Raw genomic sequence first — 22,331 nt, forward strand, 5'->3', positions numbered from 1 at the left:
AATACATTCAGATTTGTCCTCATTCAAACAGAGAAAGTTCTGAGACAGCCACAATTTGATGTCATCTAAACATCTGTTTATGGATTCAAGACTGTCAGAAGAATTGGGGACAACCGGCAGATAGATTTGTAAGTCATCTGCATACAGATGGAAGGACACATTGTGACTTGAAATAATTGAACCTAAAGGCAGTATGTACAGAGAGAATAGAACAGGGCCCAAAATGGATCCCTGTGGCACACTAGAGGTCATAGGGGCTGAAGAGGAGGAGAGGTCATCAATCATAATAGAGAATGTCCTATCTGTTAAATATGACCTAAACCACTGATACACGAAATGAAGGGGAAAATAAAGCACATAGGGCTAAATAACAATGAATAAAAAAACATTTAACCAACAATGATAGCCTAATAATAATAATAAATAATGTAAAAAAAAAATGAAATAAAACAATTAACAGTCAGTGAATGGATTTAAAAGACTGTTGGATGTGATAAAAATATGCATGGCATATTCTAATATTTATTGATAAACTTCATTCGAATGCCGCTGTAGGCAATTCCGCGCTTTTTCTTAATTAAAAATAAATATTATTATAATCTTATTCATTTCTGATAGTTCCAGGTTGCTGTGGTAGCGCAGGTTGTTTACAAATGTAACTCGTGGCCATGAGAAATAAATGTCCTTCTCTCAACATAATGAAGTCGTGGCCACGAGAAAAATACCTCGTTCCCTCACCATATGATCTCGAGGCCACAGCTTTACATCACATGGCCACGAGATTGTTTTGTCGAGGTAACAACATCCTTATGTCGTGGCCACGCGATGTAAAGTTGTGGCCTCGAGATCATATGTGAGGGAACGACTTATTATCACGTTCCCACGAGTTTATATGTCATGGCCACGACAAAACTAAGTGAAACGAACATGTCCCCTCCCGGTCACCGTACAAAACAATGTAATGTTTGTAGACAATTTTGCAGATGAAGCGTTCTTTAACAGAGGTGTGTGCGGTCTTATTATCTGTTTGAATTGAAATCAATTTTATGTTGCTGCTTGTTACACAAAAATACAAATGAATAAAAAACTATATCTCATATTCTGATAATTTATCAATAATGTTATTTAATGATATTATAGATTACACTTTTGCAGAATGTGCCATGTTTGCTGAGATTTGACCAGCGGGTGTCGCTATAGCGTGTCACTCCCTTCTGCTCCGCTGCTTTGCACATGCGTAGAAGTTTCTCATTATTATGAGAAACTTTGTCATTATTATGAGATGTTAAGTCATTATTACGAGAAAGTTTCATATTATTATGAGAAAATAAGTCATTATTGGAAGTTTTTTGTTATTATGAGATGTTAAGTCATTATACGAGAAGCTTTCACATTATTATGAGAAACTATGTCATTATTACGATAAAAAATATTGCCAACTTTGCTGAGTTAAGCACTGACCGTATTCTTTATATGCTACTTAAGTCCAAAGTAAACTCTATGAACAGCTCAACGTACTGTACATAATAGGGTCATTATACAAAAACGTGCCATTTCCCACTTTTAATGTTTGATTTTCAAAGTACTGTTTTGAAAATCTTTAAGCCCCTTTTTGGATGAAGTAGATCCTTACCTCTCAGGAAAATGTGCCGTGCCATCTCAGGCTATCTTATTTTTTTATTTAATTTTTTTTTCATATAACCAACGTAAATGTGCGTTTGGTCAACCCTGTTACCGACATATTAATTACTTTTTGAAAAGGTTTTAAATACATATATAGAACAAATCTGATATACTGTGAAAGATAAACCCCCCTTGTTACATTAAGAGTGTTTGTGAATTGAGAATATTGAAAGTTTTATTTTTTTTTAGTGGATGAATACGTTCATTTCCAAATGACACTCTCCCAGCATCTTCTGTTTTAAGAAAAATGTATGGAAACAAAAATAAAACACCTCAATTTAATTTTGAGTGGATTATTAGCCTCTCTTACTAAACATTTAGTTGAGTAAATTTTTATTTTCATTTTTTAAATGATATTAGAATATTATACAAGTAACAGGGTTGACACATCAGTAACTGGGTTGACAACAGTTACCGTATTGGTTATACCGCTTGTTTGAGTTACAGTTATTGTTGTAATGGAGTCTTAATTGGACATTCATAAACCTTTGATTCAACATGACTAATCAGCATATTTTTTAGAAAGCTCTATTGAGATATTTTAGCATAAAAATGATGAAAAATGATGATGATTCTGCTGATGTAAATGTAAACCAATTGTTTTATTAAAACATTAACATTACATTGCAATTAAATGACCAATTGAACATGTTTGGCCTTAACAGAATAAGCAAAAACCACTAACGATCACTTACTAAAGGCCACTATAAAAAAGTATAAAAAACAAAATGCAGATGTAGCGTCTGGACTAATCAGGCACACAAAATTATTCAATATAGTTAATGAATTACCTATGAACTCACTTTATCAAAGCTCTGTGAACCCATCCCCCTAAAACTGCAACTAGCATCCCAAACTAGCTAAACTACAGGAAGAACTAGGTGTCCTGTTACAGATACTTGGACCTTTTACGATCAGGAACAATTTTGCAGAGACCAGTGACTCATTCTTTCTGAGAGGGACAAATAAACTCTCTTAATCCTATGTATTCTCTATATAACCACTTGGGAAATGTATAAACATGTATCCAATTTTCCCATATCATGACTTTCCTTTTATAGGCTTTATTTTATGTATTAATTCTCTCTTTTGAACTATTTTGGTATTAATGTTCCATAGTTGCAAATGTATAGTTGACTGAGATTACATTGGCAGCATGTTTGGTATCTACGGACTCCAACTTTAATTTCCTATTTGGTAATTTATGTTACATGTTACTAACTCTGTGACACATTAGTATTATAAGAATTTAGAGGGTTCTTTTCTCATTCATCCAATCCAGTGTCTTATGCTAATATCTTGCTATAGAACAAAGACTCGTAAAACTTCCCTCCGAGGGGGAAACTCCTTATTGGCTCAGACACCTTAAGAGGGTGTGACATCTTCACCTCTTATATTCACTGAACACAAGATCAAGCTTCTCTTCCTGCTCTTCCTCCTCTTCTTCTCTTTTACTGATGAATGCTGACGTCAAGATGATGCTTTAAGAAGCTAGAAGCTTCTAAGGAACCCCAAGCTTGTGCCAGGCCTCGGCCTAGACCTTCCATTCACCAAAGATCCTCTGAATCCAGCCGGTTCTCTTTCGTCAAGAAAATATCAGCAAAGATTCAACAGGAGCCTCCACAAATTGCATCAGGACAGTTTTAATTCAACTTGGAGAGACATGCAAGTATCAAACTTAGTCTCATTATCGGATACATTGAGTATCCTTACCCCTTTTAAAGAAGGGCCTGTTAAAACTAAACTGATGGTTTGCTCAAGGCTGTTGATCTGCTGAATGTCCAACAATGCTGTAACTTCTTGCTTCCTGTACTCTGCTTTCTCTCTCTCTCTTGGTAAACTGTATGCATGTATGTGTGTGAATGTTAGAGTAGTTTAAGTGTTTAGTCTAGTTAATAAAGTCTTGTTCATGTCACACGTAAGGTTGTCCGTGTTTTGCGCTCATGTACGGGAGTCCCTATTCATGTCGGTCCTGACTACAGGCTTTTAGTAGAATAAGATTGTTATTTCCCATAACCTGGAAATGAACATTTCTTAGTTAATAAACAATTAACACTGTGTGTTCATTGAACAACAGGTTAATTGATTGTAATATTAATTTTATTACATTAAGTTAATTTTATTGACTGATTAAAATATTAATAATTAATTATAACTAGTTATGATTAATTATTCATATTTATTTTGAGCTAATTTGCTACACAGATCATATGATTTTGTAGGCATTTAGTGAGTGTGTTGTAACATGGAGGAAGTAAACTGGTGAAAAATCTTATGTCTAGAGAAATTGGATTTAAAGATTAGACACATATCGACATTTCAGAGTGGCCATTTCCTGATTCTATCCTGAAGGTGAATGGTGATGCAGCGATTTCTTTTGTTAACCATTCCCACCCAGCAGACAGTTGTTAGTCGTCAACTATGTCCACAAAAACGTTTTAAGTACTGGCACTCAGGACCGGAGCAAAAGGACTCAGTAAAGGAAAAAAAAACAAAATTTTGGAGAGTAAGTTAGATGTCTTCAGGCAGGGCACTTATCAAACGTGAAGTTTTAGGCAGATTGGCCATTAGGCGTTTCTCAATGTCAAGGAAGGATCCTCGGAAGCCAGAATTTTGAGGATGCTACATCATCGACATCCGTCGAAGGACTGTTCCAATGTTGAGGATCCTCGGAATTTCAAACAAGGACTGAGTCCTTCGTTCGAAAAATATCCCATATACAGGAAAGGATGCATACGTGTAGCCTTCGCACTCTAAAATCACCCACTATGCGCGCAGCTTTGCGATCCTTGTTCAAAAAAAAAAAAAATGTCGGACGTTAGTGGGCAATATGCTTTCAAATGTAAGTATATTTATGTTACCAAATATTTGTTATAACTGTAGTAAATATGTCAGATAAATAAAGTTTAACGTTTAAAGGCCAGTACAAATTACTACCGTATTGATATTATAAATTATACAAATACAAATTACGTTATTGATGGCTAACTGAACCGGACCATTTAACAATTGTTAGCTTGGTTGCTGTCACTGACATTTCTTTTACCTTTTCACTGACGTAATGACGCAATGACATGCACTTGCTAGTCTGTTCCATTTACGTGTTCTCCGAATGCTAAAGAGGAGCCTTGCCTAGCCTCTGAAGGAAGTGACTTGGAAGGACCAGTCCTGCCAAGGAAGTATTCTTGACATTGAGAAACGCCTTTTGTATGCTTGAGTTACAACAACTTACTGTTTCGTGACGATAATATCATGCTTTAGCACTCAGCTAAGTGTCGCTAGCATGATTTAGATTGTTTATAGCATGTTTAGCACTGTATATTTTAGTATGTTGCATCATTATGTAGTAGGGGTGTGACGATATCTCATGTCTTCAGATCTTGCGAGACTAAAATGTGTAGAGGCGAAAAGTAGTCTCGTGACAGAGTAGTTAGGATGATTAGGAAAGAATATGCCACCGCTACGTTTACATTATGCCTCCACTATCATTTTGCTTTGTATTTAAATAAAAAAAAAAACCATTTAATTAAGTTGGATAACGGCCTCCATATTATGTAAATACTATTAGTAAGAAAAGTACGTCTGTTAAAATTCTCAGTCATCCAGGTCATAGTTATCCAAGAAGGGTTAGCTCAGGGGTGACAACCCCACAGAGGTTAAATACCTGGCACTCCCCATCAGTCATTTAGAACTGAAGAAACCCCTTGGATGAGAGGCAGTATCTTCAAATATGGAAGAACCAAGTCCATTTGCCCTTGATTTAACCCTTCTTGGGTATACAACATGGGTAAGACACACAAAAGCATACTTGCGTCAACCGTGTTACCCTGGAATGGTAACAGGGTTGACGGTAACAGGGTTGACAAAAAAGGTTATTGGCGGCCATTACTAGCCATGAGGTATGGACAAATCCGGCGAAACACGGAAGTAAAGCAGCGCCGCCATTACTGCGTGCCTTGCTGCTAAGGAAGTAGCAGAAGTAGCGTGTTGGTCCCATAGGCTGTAGCAGATGTTAGCTATATAGTTTTTTTAGTACGTATGCTGTCCAGTGATGCAGAGCGTGTTGTGTGGTTGGTTGTTTTAACAACAGCACAAAACTACAGGCCTGGAATAAAACCGTTTGTGTAATCCACAAAGCTTTGTTGCACATTGACTGCCCATGTTTACGGCCATACGGATTGCACAGAGTTCCTGGTCGAGCAGAGGACCAAGATGTGCGTCAAAAGTGGATGAAACACATAACCGAGATGGCTCATCGCATGCCAGATGATTAATATTTTATTGCTACAACTGGTCGTGGCTAAGGCCATCCTTAAAAATATTTTGGTTTGCCGTAACAGCCAAAAAAATAAAAAATGGTCGGTAGGTCGTAAAAAATTTTACTTTTTTTTTGCATCACATTAAGTGTATTGTGATTGTCAAAACATTTTAGTAACTAAGCTGAATTTTATTAGGTTTAGTGACGTTACAATGTTTACATGGTAGGCTACAATTTCTGGTAAGCTACACTTTTTTATTATTTTTATTCAATTATTATTATTTAATTATTATTGTGATTTGATTTAATATTGACTCATTTGGATAAATATTAGCTAGGCTACACAAGGTAGGCATTAATTTTTCTCAAGAAAAAAACAACTCACCTAACTTAATGTTGTAAACATACAGAGAGCCCTATCAGCTGGCAGTATTATTTTAAAAAATTATTATTTATTTAGCATTTTTTATTATAATAACAACTTTATTTAATGATATAATTAAAAAATATAATAAAGATGTAATACAGTACACATATCAGCCAAAACAGGTTCTGTGGGGCTGCTAGCTGACAGCGTTCGGTCATTTCTGAGAGATTTACCTCAGACGAAGGTAAGTGTGAATACATAGATCCATTTTGAAAAACGTTTACAAGAACATAACATTATACGTCGTTTGATGTTGTAATATTTTTTAATCTGTATTTTTAGCATGTCACATTTACAAGCACCAAAACGGTATTGTTTGAATTTCGTAATAAAATTGACAGAATCTGAGAGCTGAGATTTTTTTCTATCATAAGTAACCTGCTCTGTCTAGTCTGTCGGTCTCTGTGTCTTTACTTCGCGATTTTTCTGTGCGTGAGAAAATGGATGTGTGGCGTGAGAGCGTGTGAAAAGCGTCAGTTGCGTGTGTCTCACATTTTATTGCATTTGCATTAGCTGTTTGAAGAGTAAAAAAAAAATCCGTGGGTCTTAACGCAATTACAATCGGCAAGTCGGTCGGACTAAAAGGGGAAAAAATAATTAATTGGGTCGGTCGGGTTATGGCAAACAAGAATATTTTTAAGGATGGCTTAATAATTATTTGAAACTTGAAGCTTGTGAACATATTAGCAACACAGCTAGTAATGACAGCGTTCGGTTTTATTGTTGTCATCAATTAATACACTTCTTAATTACATTAAATTACATTTTTACATTATTACATTATGTTGTCAATAAATTACCTTTATCTGTAAGTTTTGGCCACTGCCTGACATCATCTACCCATGTTCCCTTTTACCAGACATTTTCTTTAATAAGCAGGATGCGCTTTAATTGAAATGTCATTAGAGGGCACCGGCAAGTGTCACACCGTCACACTTCGCAGGCACGCAGTAATGGCGGCAGGCAAGATGGTGGCGCCCATAGAGTTCGCGGCGGATTTGTGTATAGGTAATGACACCACATTACGTGCCTTAATGAGAGGCTTAAATGTTGTTATATATGTAAATTTTTGAATATGTACAAATAACTTTTTAACGTATGCTTTTCTGGTAACAGGGCTGACACAATGAGCGTGTCCCTGTCTTTCAGACATTACATAAACTCAAAGAAAATTCATTAAAAAGAAGAGAACACTTACTTGTCTTCTACCGTCAACTTCATGAAAGGCAGATGATGTCACTTCCTGGAACTGATGCAACTTTTGGAACAGTCAATTATCTTTAAAGAGGTATTTTCATAAAAAGTAACAGGGTTGACGAGAACCTAGGGACCTGCCTAAATTGTCTGTTTTTTTTTAAATTTGACACGTTAAGAATAAAATCCATTCATGACTAATGAACTGACACTTAAGGCTTTATACAAGTATATGTTTTTTTATGATAGTTTGACTTTTTTGAAAAATCAGAACTGAGGGACAGGCCATTTTCAGTATTTCTGCAAGATGCTTTGCACAAAAATGTGATTAAAATCCTTTAAAAACAAAAGAAACAGAAATTAATTTATTCTTATTTTATGAGACATATTATGGAAACTAAATTATAAAATATTTTATATGTTTTATGGTTTATTAAGATTTACAGAGCTTTTTTTTTCTGAGGGACACAAAATGGCACGTTTTCGTATAATGACCCAATAGTGTAGGGCAGGCGCTAAATTATTGCAGACGTGCCGAAGATCTATCCATAACTGTACAGCGCTCTGGATGAATATCAACACACGCTCCACCCCCGGCAACACTGGTGGTACGATCCACCCGCGAGCGCTCATTATTAATGGAAAATCAGAATAATGAGTCATATTTTATGTTCGTTCAAAAATCAGATTCGGACGCAACAACCCAAACATGTAGAGTCGAAAATTAAACTGAGTGACAATTATCCATTTGTGAAGTATTCTAAAAAATGAAAAAATGAAAAAATGAAAGTTTGAAGCCAACTTTTCATTTGGTTCATTTCGATGGTGCAAATTGAACAAAGAACTGCAAAGCGTTACACGGACCAATATTAATTACTGGTTACATTTATTTATTGATTGTATTGTTTGATCTATGAATGTGTTCAATTTATGAATTCATGTGTTAACACATTACATGGTTAAAACATGGTTACATGGTAATGGTCAAATGTATTGGCTTAGTAATTGTACAAAGTAACAATGCTGATGATTTCATGGATGCAGTGTGTTTCTAGCCATTTTCCATCAGAATTTAATGAGGGTTTCTATTGGTTTCCACTACATATTTTGATCTGCAAATGTATTAACCAAAGCAACAATTCCCTATAACAATTAGAATTTATAAGGTTTTATAGTAGACAATGAAGTGTTTATCAGTTCTGCATGGATTTCAAGTTTATGGACGGTGCACATTTCCATTCCCCGGAGTAAAGGTAAGAAGCAGATTTTAAGATAAAGGTCGAGGTGGTATTTTGGTCTTTAGGACGTACCTGTCACGTTCCAGCAACGTACCACTAAAACGTCGCCACAACGATTATGGGAATCACAAAGTTACGTCGCTGGAACGTTATTCGGGACTTCGTTGCAACTAATATGAGCCAATCCAGTTACGTTTTCACAACGTGCCAGTTTGGTCGTTGAGACGTTACTGTCACGTTCCAGCGACGTACCGCTATAACGTCGCCACGACGAATATGGGAATCACAAAGTTACGTCCATAGAACGTTGTTTGGAACTTCGCTGCGACTAATATGAGCCAATCTGGTTACGTTTTTACAACGTGCCAGTTTGGTCGTTGAGACGTACTCCTCACGTTACAGAGACGTACCACTATAACGTCACCACGACGAATATGGGAATCACAAAGTTACGTCCCTAGAACGTTATTTGGTACGCTACAACGAATATGGTCCGGTCCAGTTACGTCGTCACAATGTAACTGTGTTAGCTGGGGTGTTATTGGTCATTACATATGTGGTGATGTTATCCCCCACTTTTCGTTAATTAGAGCAAAATGGTACATTCCATCTGTATAAAAAAAAGGATGAGTCTGACATCTAGGGCACGTCATTTGGGGTCTCGGTGCTGACGTCATTTCTGGTGCGCCGTGTTGATGTCCTGAAGGTAAGCGTTGCTGGTGGCAGCTGCAGTCTTGCATATGTTTGGACGGGGTAATTTGACACCCATGTATTTCAGTGTGGCTGAGGAGTATGGTAGACGCGTTGAGCAACTTTATTTCTGCGAACCTTGTGGCTTGCACGCCATTGAGTGTGCGGGGTGGTGCGAGTCTTTATTTGCAGGTATGTGCATTTCATGTTTGGGTTAATGGGATGGTAATTTCTATTTTTTTTTAATGCCATGTCTTATATTTTATTAGTGACACGGGAGCCAGGAGGTGTTGCAGCAGGCTTTGTGGGCGCGGTTAAGCATCGTAATTCCTCTTGTTGAACAACACGATTTATATCATCTCTTAGCTGTAATGAATGCATGAACTGGAACGTTTTCGGACGGCTGGATGGTTTCTTTCTCTCTCCGCGTTGATTTCTTCGACCGTTCTTCTGCTGTATACCGGATGATGTCATTGCTGCGGCTTTGCAGGTAACACTAATTCACGTCATCACCTTGACGACCGGACCAACAGCGCGTTGCCGGCCATCGGTGGCGCATCCAGCCAAATTCAAGAGACTTGAATTTCCGCGATCTGTGGATTTAAAGGGGGTAATTGGGGGCGAAACGCTACGTGTTTGTCACTACTATTGTGTCGTTTTGTGTATGCTGTTATTTTGACCTCATTTTTATTCTGGAACCAGTGTTTGTGTTTCACCTGTTTGTTTATTTGATGCATATTTATGGTATGATCCTGTGCTCTTAACAATTAATGAACATCAGCTAGGACGATCACTATTGATTTGTGACACTGATCCCTTTAATAGCATGTGCTACGTATTTTTGGTCAAACCATAAGGTGGAAAGTGTTACTGTATGTGTGCGCTTGTGTCTCATCCTGTTCTCTTTTTCCCTTCAGAATTGGGGTACCAGTATTAGCCAGTGTCCTCTGTGTGTGGTGGTGGTTCGGCTGTCAGCTTGCAGTGTTCACAACGGGTGTTGTTGGTGCTGTGTTGTGAGAGCACGAGTGTTTGCTGTGTTTATCCGATAGGCAAGACGAATTCCCCAGTTTTGAAGCGGTAAACTCATGTCTATATGGATGTGCAAGAAGTTTTATGAGTGATCGTACTCCTCTTTTAACTTTTATACATTAAAGAGAATGGTCTTGTATTTTTCTGATGTTTATTAAATAAAAGTTTGTGTAATGTACATTGTCGTCTGATACCTGTCCAGCCACTGCTTATCTGTGTGTGTGTGGTACTTTGTGTACCCGTGGGTCCCCGGCCCATTTCCGGGGTGGCGTAGTCGAGCTGTTGCCATATTTGGCTTAATTGTGTAAAGCTGTTAATAGCAGAATGCCACACATATATACTGTAGTTAGGACTATTTGAGACTCTAAAGCTGTGTCCCAATTCAGGGGCTGCGCACTTCGAAGTGCGTGAAAGGGGCGGGGTTTTGGAGTGGACGGTTGCCAGGTCTGCGCAACAAAACCATCCCAAATGTAGCGTAATCACAGCACAAGTGTAAAAGTTTCCTAATTCCAGACGTGGCAACAATGAGCCGAGCGTCGTTACACGGCTGTGACAGACAGCTGATGTTTGTGTGAATTTATGACTTTATGGGGTTTTGACATGCTTTACTGCCGAAGACAACGGGACACTGGACCAAAATATGTATGGTTAAACTATGTAATGTTAGTTTTATATCGTTAGCAACTAGTTAACCTTGTTTGTTGTTATGTTAAATGAAATGTTTGTTTTAACTAAAATAAACTTGCACTGACATCTTATATACCTGCTCAGCATGACTATTTGTAACAGGCGAGAATTTTAAAGCTATGACCAAGCCAAAATTTGAATGGACCATAGATCTGTTTTAGTATGTTCAAATAATTCTGATTTTTATATTTATATAATACGCACCACCAGCGTCTGCCTTCTCAGCCGAATGAAAGTGTACACAAATATGTTTTGTTCTGTTTTATATACTGATGATTTAAAATGTGATGCTATTTTTCTGATGTTAAATCTAAGTTCTGTTGTATATAGTTGTAAAAGGTACTTTATGTAATGTAACTTTAGAACGATGTATTTAAAACATTTAATTCACATGATGAAAAAAATATTATATAGGCCTATAAATTTTTAATTTAAAATTAAATTTTTGCATCAAGTTGCATAAAAGAAATAAACAATGAACAATTCTCTTTTATTTACACAAAAAAATGTTTAACAGAAATGACTGACTCATTTATATGAATGAATAAATAAATTAATAAATTACATTACAAATACAAACTTATGCATTTGCTAACTTAACTTAAAAAAACTGTACAGAAATTAGGCTGTTTCATTGACAAAGTGACATTTAAATAATATTTATATCGACACATTTTTAATGCACTGTATTCTGTTCTTGAGAAAACGGGGAAAAAGCTGCCTTTGAAGTGCGATTCACCGCGGCGCGAGGAGGGCTGACGTAATTCGAGAGCGACTTCAAGTGCAGGCTCTCCGTTTCCCAGTGGAGTGAAGCATCGATCTCACTTCGCGGTCTACACTATCCTATATGAGGCGCCGGACTGGACAAAAGCGATTCGAACGCCGCGAGCGAGCGAACCTGCGCGAGAGAGACAGAGTGTGTCCGAGAGCGAGCGAACCTGCGCGCGAGAGACCGAGTTCGTCCGAGAGTGAGCCAACCTGCGCGAGAGAGACCGAATCTGCGCGCGAGAGACCGAGTTCGTCCGAGAGCAAGCCAACCTGCGCGAGAGAGACCGAATATGCGCGCGAGAGAGATCGAGTTTGTCCGAGCATTAGTAAATTAGTACATTAATAAACACTGATCAGATTATATGCAGTCATTAAAACTATTCTAATGTAGGAGTGGAATTTGGAGACCAATATTACAGTTTCAAAATTGGGATAAAATTTTAACAGAAAGAACACAACAATTTACTGTAATTCTACCATTTCAATACCATTTTACATTTGCAGCAATGGTTACAGCTATAATTCTACAATATAAAAAATAAAACATTACATAAACAATACATAATTAACGTCTTTAGTGGCATATATAAAATGTAGGCTATACAGACATATCAAACTATTATTCAGTAGATGGAGAAAAAATAAAGAATAAATAAATTATGGTACATAATTTTCTATTTATTAAAGCAAAAAAAAAAGGCAAAAAAAAAAAAAAAAAAGGCATTGACAAATTGGCTGAAACTGACCCAAAATGAATTCCATCATAAATAGCCTATAAATAGGAAGTTAAGCAAAAGGAAAATAGCACTTGCTTTAACACGAATCCTTTAAAAAAAAAAAAATTCATTTGTTCAATTAAATTCTCATTATTCATTTACGCTGATGCACAACTTCAGCAGAACACAGATATGTTTAGAAAGAAATTTGAAATCTGTAGATGCATACCATGAATATAAAAGACTGCAATCATTTGGAAAGAAATCAAATAATGTCTTATAGCAAAACAATAGGTGTATAACAAAACAAACGAAATAAATAAAGCTTTAAAAGCTCGTCCTGTTTGCACTCAATTCATTAAGAAGCTGTGTAACAAATATGTTACCATATTCATGTGAAAAGAAAGTGATGCTTTGATTGCAATAGAAGAATGAACTTCACATGGGAGTTTAAAACCGAATTTCAAACAGCATCAGAGCCCTGTTCAGATGCACTAGTTTAAAGGTGAGGATGTTTTATTGATTTGTTTCTTGCATAAATCACAATGGTGGAACCCATTGTCTTGCATTATAAATGCATACAGAGCTTGAATTTCCTGCAGATTAAAAAAATGCATTTGTGTTCTGAAAAAGAAAGTCATGTGCACCTGAATGGCATCAGAGTAAGTAAACAATGAGAATCTTCATTTTTGAAACTATACTGCTTTATAGTTTAATCATTATGATAACAATGTTAAAAACCAATGTTAAAGAGAAAAGTGTAATTCGCACAGTCCAATGAGAAGAACTAGTTTGTCTATAAACCTTAAGAAGAGTCCACTTTTTTCCCCTTTATGTTAGAAAATGTAACACGTGACAAAAGATTTATCATTAACACTGCACATGGCTGTTGTTTTCTTTCTATTACACTTTTATCCCAGTTTTTAAACTGTAATATTGGTCCCCAAATTCCACTCCTACAGTAGAATTGTTTTAAATGACTGCATATAATCTGATCACTGTTTACTAATATACTAATGTACTAATGCTCGGACACACTTGGTCTCTCTCGCGCAGGTTCGCTCGCTCTCGGACAACTCGATCTCTCTCGCGCGCATATTCGGTCTCTCTCGCGCAGGTTCGCTAGCTCTCGGACAACTCGATCTCTCTCGCGCAGGTTCGCTAGCTCTCGGACAACTCGATCTCTCTCGCGCGCATATTCGGTCTCTCTCGCGCAGGTTCGCTCGCTCTCGCGCTCAAACTCGGTCTCTCTCGCGCAGGTTCGCTCGCTCTCGCGCGCAAACTCGGTCTCTCTCGCGCAGTGTCGCTCGCTCGCGGCGTTCGCTTCACTTTTGTCCAGTCCGGCGCCTCATAATCCTACAGTTCATTGCGCGCCAGTGACGACAGGAGTTCATGTGTGAATTCAAATAAATGTAAGCAATGCCCCGGTTTCACCAATCAAACTGTAATATCCGTGATGTCCAAGTCAGTTCATAAATGCAATATCTGTCTCTGAGATGGAGTGCAGTTGAATAAAATCCTAATCTACTGTACTTTAAATTCAGACTTAAATACAGAGTAAATGTACAAATATTTCCAAATTAACATTTCATAACATAAAAAAAAAAAAGTGAACTTGCTAACGATAAACTAACGTTACATAGTTTAACCATACATATTTTGGTCCACTGTCCCGTCGTCATCGGCAGTGAAGCATGTCAAAACCCAATGAAAGTCATAAAACTTTAAATGCACACAAACATCAACTGTCTGTCACACACCCAGCAAACACAATAACGTTGTAAAAACGTTTTTTTCACGTTGTGAAAAGGTCGTGATAACGTTTTAATCGGACGTATTTAATACGACAGATGTCGGGTTTTTTTTACGTTATAAATACGTTTTTTCACAACATTGCAGAAAAGTCTTTATAACGTTTTTATCACGTCTGAATGTCTCCTTGCAACGTTTTAAAAACGTACTTGACACGTCCAAACTGGTACTTCATATGCTGCCATCAAAATGTTTTTTTTAGTGTTATCTTTCCAGATAAAATGACTAAAACCATATAAAACAAATATATAAAACATAAATGTATAGTAAGATAAATACATTAAGTGGTGTATTTTATATTTCTTTATAATTCATCATAAGCTATTATGTCAGTTTACAACATTTCTGTAAATCTGAATATTCAGCAGAACTTTTTTACATTGCACTACCTTACCTGTAGAGCAGACCTCTGGTTGTTGTCCATTGTATAAGCCTACATTAACATATATGTAGGCCTAATAATTTATACTACACACAAATTTTGTCACTCATATTTATTCACAAAATGTAAAAAAAGTAACATGATATGGAAAAAAAGGTAAATATGTAAATAAATAAAACACATGAAAATTATGCAATGACTGGCGAATTTAAATATGGATCATTAACAAATTCCAAGAAATTTCAGAGGACAGATGTTTTTACAGAAGAAAAAAACATTTAATTTGTAAATTGTAAAGTATTTCATTTTAAATAGATACAAATTATTTTATTGCGATTATAATAATTATATTTTAATCACTTGTTTGCAGTAAAACTAATGCTTATATTTTAAGGATTTTTTTCAACACAAATTACAGATATATAGGCATCGGAACTTAAAAAATATATATTAAATAAGAAGTTTATTGTTCAATAAATACCTGATTTTGAGAAACTATGTTAGCGATTTCTCGATTTTTCAGCGCTTTCATTGCAGGTTACATTGTTATGCCAGTAGGTGGCAGCTAGGAGCTGTCTTAATGACATAGTAAACCCAAAAATGAAAATTATGTCAATATTATTACTCACCCTTGTGCTGTTCTACAATATTAAGACCCAATACTAATATTAGTAGGCCCGCTGTACTGTTTTAAACGTTTTAGTACCTCTCTGGGCACTGAAAGTGTAAATTAAAGGATTAGTTCACTTTCTGAATGACAATGTCCTGATAATTTAGTCACCCCATGTCATCCAAGATGTTCATGTCTTTCTTTCTTCAGTCGAAAAGAAATGAAGGTTTTTGATTAAAACATTCCAGGATTATTCTCCTTATAGTGGTCTTCAATGGATCCCAGATGGTTGAAAGTCAAAATTACAGTTTCAGTGCAGCTTAAAAGGGCTTTAAATGATACCAGACAAGGAATAAGAATCTTATCTAGTGAAACGATCAGTCATTTTCGAAAAAAAAAAAAATAACTGTATATGATTTATAAACACAAATGATCGCCTTGCGAGTGCTCCTGGGTTGTGTATGCTTCAAAAGCTTACGCTGTATGTCCTACGCCTTCCCTATTCAACTTACGGAACGAACCCGGCACCAGTTCAGTTTTTTTCCGTACGTAGAATAGGGAAGGCATTGGATATACAGCATTAGAAGAATACGGAACATGAAAGCACTCGCAAGGCGATCATTTCTGTTTATAAAGCATATGCAGTTGTATTTTTAAAAAAACGGCTGACCGTTTTGCTAGATAAGACCCTTATTCCTTGTCTGGTATCACTGAAAGCCTTTTAAGTTGCACTGAAACTGTAATTTTGACCTTCAATCGTCTGGAGTCCACTGAAGTCCACTATAAGGAGAATAATCCTGGAATGTTTTCATCAAAAACCTTCATTTCTTTTTGACCAAAGAAAGACATGAACATCTTGGATGACATGGGGTGAGTAAATTATCAGGACATTGTCATTCAAAAAGTGAACTAATCCTTTAACTTGCTGGCAATGGAGGCCTCACTGAGCCATCAGATTTCAGCAAAAATATCTTAATTTGTGTTCCGAAGATCAACGAAGGTCTAACGGGTGTAGACTGACACAAGGGTGAGTAATTAATGATATTATTTTCATTTTTGGTTGAACTAACCCTTTAATTGCTGATCCAAACAGTTATAATACCGAATTCTGTAACCCACTAAATTATGTGACCCTAGTAGGTTATAAGGTGTAGGTTATGGAAATTTATCATGGTTTTACCATGATTAAAAGCAAAAAAATATAGTCATTGTAGTAATTCCATGGTTACCACAAATGAACCATGGTTCTGCTAGAAAAACAGTTTTAACTATGGTATTTGTGTGATTATACAAATGGTAATCAATACGTCAAAAAAACAACAACAACAAAAAAACAACAACAAGATTTTACTATAGTAAAACCATGGTTAATTATCAAAAGGGTAGGATTAGGGTTAGGTTTAGTCAGATTAGGTCAATGCAATGCCTATAGTCATATGATTTGGTAGGTCACAGAATTCGACACAACACCAGAAAGAAAGAATGTTATAAACATTTGTCTGCATGCACCCAATTCTGAAGCGAATAATAATATGCTAGTATACAGCAATCCATATGAGAAGTCTGGTGTTGAAGGTGGATCTGGAACTGACTTCTGTCCAGGTTGTCACAGCATCTCGTCTTCACAAACTGCCCTGAAATGCAATTCACACACCAACAATGATTGTTATTAATATAATGTGAGGCTCTTACATTCACAATGCTCAGTACTTTTTTTATTATCATCTGTCTCATTTTGAATTATGTTGGACCTTACTGTAGGTTGCTAACTCTATACCAAGTGTCCTCAATGCAGAGTTAAACAAGATGGCCATAGAGGACTCAAAAATATTTGATGTATTTTTTGAATACTTGATAAACTTTTGATCAAACTTTAACATGGAAGAATCTAGGAACATAAACAAGTTGTCACAGGGCCAACAAAATGTAGTATTCAATGTCAGGTTTATTAAAAAAAAAAAAAAAAATAGAATAGAGGTGAAATGCAGAAATGAGAAAGAATAATATACAGAACATATATATGTGTGTATATATATGTGTATATATATATACATATATGTGTATATATATATATATACATATATATGTATATATAGGCTATGTGTGTTTGTCTGAGTGTGTGTGTGTGTGTGTAAAAAAAAAGTCTTAAGATGCCAGCATTTACATTTGTAGCTTTACTTATTTAGTATTCCTCATACAATGTCACTTAATTATGTTTGGACGCAATAAATATAAATTATTCATATATCTGACGCTCCTGAAATCACAGTGCAATTTTAATCAATATTTATTTACCATGAAATATCAAAACATGTTTGAAATAACGTTAGTTTCCACCCCATTTTCATGCTCTATATAAGTGACGTCACCGATTAACAGTACACCGCATACTTTTAAGTTATATTTTCTAATCATCCATTGACAAATTGGCAGAAAATCATTTACAAAACTATCAAAACCTCTAATCTACACATAAAATGTGATTAAAAGCCCAAACTTTCATAAATAAGAGTTTAAGTCAAGTTAGTCTACCTCTTAAAGTTAGCCTAACGGTTGAGATTCTAACGATCTTTTTCCAAAGACAACAAACCTTTTCTATGAAGAAAATATTCAACAGAAGCTTGTCAATTACATGTATGAACGTGTCAAGAACAGTTGTATGTATTATTTGTGTAATTTTAGGCACTAAACTTACCTGAAAGCAGTGAAAATAACAGTGACAGACGGTCGTGCTCTTGCTTGACACTTGTCAGTTGGTTGAGTTGCCGCCTGGTTGCCGCCCTGTTTCCATGGTGACTCCAATCCGATTGCTCACGGGACTCGAAATGTTAAATGCGCACGCCAATTAAACATGTCAAAAGTTAAGCAGCTATCGTTTACATTACAGCGTTAAAACAATAGGCTACTGATGGAGTCAAGGGCGTAGATTTGGTTTCAACATTGGGGGGGTTGAGCGTTGGTATGCTGCCTGTTTTTTTTGTGTTTTTTTTAATAAAAAAAAAAAAAATCTGTTTTATGTGTAACGTTATTGAATAATTTATTTCTTCTCTATCTATCTATCTATCTATCTATCTATCTATCTATCTATCTATCTATCTATCTATCTATCTATCTATCTATCTATCTATCTATCTATCTATCATAACTTTATGGAATAACTATTCATCAAATTCTAACATAACGGAGTGATTCTAAAAAATAAATAAATTATGTTATTGAAACCGCCAGTAGGTGGCAGCGATTCGACGTTTTAATGAGTGAGCTACTTAAATCGTTCATTCAGCCAATTCATTCAAAAATCAGATTAATTAAGGAAGAAAACAAACACCGATTTGAATACTTTTGTCACTGATAAGACGCTATTGAAAAATGAAGTAACAAAATAGATGGCTGTTTTAGTAATTGGTTACAGTTACACTGATAGTTATGGCTAAATTGCAATGGATTAGCTAGCTAAAATATATGTGGAGTGTACTTAACTATTACAATGTTTTCATACCTCCTTCTCAGTACATGCTTTATTCTTTTTAACGTCTCTCTTTGAACAGAAGTTTAATATAGTCGGCTGGGCAGCGGTTCTCTTCTTTTTTGGTGCTACCCGCTCTCATTCATTCAAACAGTAGAGCGCCACTGGCGTTGTTTTGGTGAAAATGCGATGCGCATTGGTTGGGCGTTACCAATCGGTTCAATGGAGGGGGGGGGGGGTATTTTTTTTTACTAATTTATTATGACAAACACATATTCGATTATAAACAAAATTATTGTTACAAAATAAATGAATTATACATATTTTAGTATAGATCTACTGTAATTTTCATGTTGAAATATTGGGGGGGGGGGGGGTTGTAACTGATGGATTTGAATATGGGGGGGGGGGGTTAATATAATATAATATAATATAGCTTTAGAATACTTACGTTTTCTTTTTCTTTTCTTTTTTTCTTTTTGACTAAAGAAAACATATGTTTTATATACCAGAAATGATCAACGTGGTGTACAAATAAAAGTAGGCTATAGGCTATTGCACAACAAATAATAAAAAAAAAACAGAATGTATGTGTTTTGGCCCTAGCATAGTCTTTGTTTTGACATGGTTGTATTTTGGTACTGTCATGACGTTTTTTAAACGTCGTATTCCAACGTGCAGATTACGTTATTTTAACACCTGAATAAAACGTCTCCCAAAAGTTGCAATTTGGTATAGTTTCGTTTTCGTAGTAGACAAACGTGATATTAACGTTTTTTTGACTACTTAAAGAAAACATACCAGCTTGGTATTTTCACAACGTTTTTAAAACGTTTTATTTTGGTTACATTATTTTTTTATTTTAAAAAACGTTTTTAAAACGTTTTTAAAACGTTGTACTACAACATTACCTAATTGCAACCAAAATACAACGTTGTGAAAAGTTGTAAAAACGTTTTGTGTTTGCTGGGCAGCCGCTAGCCATGTAACGACGCTCGGCTCACTGTTGCCACGTCTGGGATTGGGATACTTTTACACTTGTGCTGTGATTATGCTATTTTTGGGATGGTTTTGTTGCGCATACCTGGCACTCTACTCCAAAACCCCACCCCTTCATGCACTTCGAAGTGCGCAGACATTCCCTGCGTTCCATTCGGAAGGGCTCATCCCTATGCCCTAATCCCTTCAGAGGGTTTACCCTCCGGAGTGAGAGCTTCGAAGGGATGAAAGGTGTAGGGGTAAAAAAAACTGTTCTTTTAGAACGCACTTCAGCGTCATCTTAACGAGACAATCAAGGATGATAAATTGTGCAAGCTGCGCCTTTTGTTTAACGTTATTATTTATTTATTTTAGGTTTACCGCATGTAGGCTATATTGTATCTATGTATTTGAAACATTTGAATGGACTGATATCTGAGCTGTAAAGTATTTTTATTTATTTATTTTTTTGAAGTACAATGTCATTTTGACCATATAATGTACCAAATCTAACTCGTATAAATATTACAGTAGTACAGAAAAATATTATACATACCTTTATAGTTAAAATCGAACTCCTAACCTACTGTACCCATTCTGTGACGTCAAACAACTTCCCTGTGCAAAGGATCATGGGGGCCCGAAGTGTCCATCAGTTGTTCCCTTCGAAATCCTTCATTCCGAAGGGCCCTTTGAAGTGGCCAGTTTTGAGCACTTTGGTTTGGAACGACCCTTCAATATGGCGGCCATGATTATTTTCACTCCGAAGTGCCCTTCAGAGGGTGATATATCCCGTTTGAAACCGCCTGAATTGGGACACAGCTTAATATTTACTTAAAGTTGTACTTCCGTTGTGTACAGGAACGTCACGGCGAGACGTCATCATAGTGCCACAACTTCCTGTTTTGAGTGAATAATGGCTGAATTAAACCGACAGCTTCAGGAATATTTGGCTCACTCTAAAAGCGGCGCGAAGACGATATCACAGTCCAGTTCCAGCACAACCATAGACATTGATGAACCCGCTTCGGTGCCAGAGAGCTGGTTCGGCAGGTGGTCGAGTCCATTCACTGGATCAAACAGCCGTGGAGCGTCATCAGGCCAAGGATCGAGCAGCGGCTTCTCTTGGCCGTGGTCTTCAGAACCTGATCCATGTTTGCCGGGCATGAGTCGATCCCAGCGACTGATCGCGTTCGGAACGTGTATTTTCTTCTCTGCTCTGTGTTTCGGACTGTCGGCACTTTATGCTCCTTTACTCCTGCTGAAGGCGCGTAAGTTCGCTCTGCTGTGGTCGCTCGGCTCCGTGTTCGCGCTCATCGGGGCGGCGATCCTCCGCGGACCAAGTAAACTCATCGCAGCTCCCACACCGGGAGCCGCGGTGTATCTGTGCTCTCTGGTAGGCACTCTGTATGCGGCGCTGAACCTTCACAGCACGCTGCTCACCGCTCTTGGAGCCTGCCTTCAGATTGCTGCTATTGTGGGTTACATCGTGGCTTTGTTGCCGGGTGGGAGTGCCGGGATGAGGTTTATGGGTGGCATGGCGGCGTCCGCTATTAAAAGGACTATGACTTGTAAGACCATGCCTATATGACCAAGGAACTCACGGACTAGGCAACAGAAAAAAAATCTAACATGGATTTTTTTTGGGGGGGGTGGGGAGTGACTGGTCTGGCACAGCCATTTGATTGTGAAACTCTGGTTGTAGCCTATACAGAGGAATTCAGTGTGAGGCAGCATTCTGTGGATGGGGATATTTAATAATTTTTTTTTAGTAATGAGGACTTTTTGTAATTTTCATCGTGACAAGGACCATATATGACCAAAACATATTACTTGCCTTTTAACTTTCTGCTTTTGAAACTTACTTAACTTTATAAATAAACTTAATGAACAATCTTAATTCCGTGTTCTCTACATCATGCCCTTAGGTCTGAAGTAAGAGGTTAAGTCTCTATCCTGGTCTTTGAGCGCTGCATATGTTGGATACATAGGGTGCTTCTCAATTCTTTGTGCATTCTTGTTTCCTGCCCTCGCATCTCCGCTCCATCCCCTGTAACATGTGAGTAAAGGATGCAAGGAAAGAAAACGTGGATGGACGAATCGAAGAAAATGTTATTTGTATATTGGAATGTTCTTGATCACTCAATCGTCACTTCAAAGCGTCAGGATCGAGGATCTGCCCTTATTTTGTTGAAATTTGGTTATTTAAGAAATTCATAATGCCCTTTTGAAATATATGGTTTATTTGAACTGCAAAGGTAAAGCATAATTTAAAATTGTGACAGATGTGAAGGGGGAGGAGAACGTACATCAGGTTTCTCGACAAGAAAGACTTCCAAATATGATATACCCGTGTATCCTCGCTTATAGCTCCTCAGGAGGCTTTTTCACTC

The 22,331-nt window shown here is 36.8% G+C and overlaps 1 protein-coding gene and 1 long non-coding RNA gene across 2 annotated transcripts; both read left to right on the plus strand.

The window, feature by feature from the left end:
• Positions 1 to 8,889: 8,889 nt before the first annotated feature.
• On the plus strand, positions 8,890 to 11,102 carry LOC137032746 (uncharacterized). The gene is made up of 3 exons (XR_010896740.1): positions 8,890 to 9,682; positions 9,760 to 9,980; positions 10,408 to 11,102. It is a non-coding gene; the product is annotated as an uncharacterized lncRNA (long non-coding RNA).
• Positions 11,103 to 20,847: 9,745 nt separating this feature from the next.
• sft2d3 (SFT2 domain containing 3) lies at positions 20,848 to 21,529 on the plus strand. The gene has a single exon (XM_067404681.1). It carries the CDS (start codon positions 20,855 to 20,857, stop codon positions 21,527 to 21,529), a length of 675 nt encoding a protein of 224 aa, XP_067260782.1. The 5' UTR covers positions 20,848 to 20,854.
• The last annotated feature ends 802 nt before the right edge of the window (positions 21,530 to 22,331 follow it).

The sequence above is a fragment of the Chanodichthys erythropterus genome, chromosome 12, assembly GCF_024489055.1.
Source record: "Chanodichthys erythropterus isolate Z2021 chromosome 12, ASM2448905v1, whole genome shotgun sequence".
NCBI classification, from domain to species: Eukaryota; Metazoa; Chordata; class Actinopteri; order Cypriniformes; family Xenocyprididae; genus Chanodichthys; species Chanodichthys erythropterus.

Excerpts from the sequence above, each read along its gene's own strand:
- sft2d3 (XM_067404681.1), top strand. The coding sequence starts at position 20,855 with ATGGCTGAATTAAACCGACAGCTTCAGGAATATTTGGCTCACTCTAAA.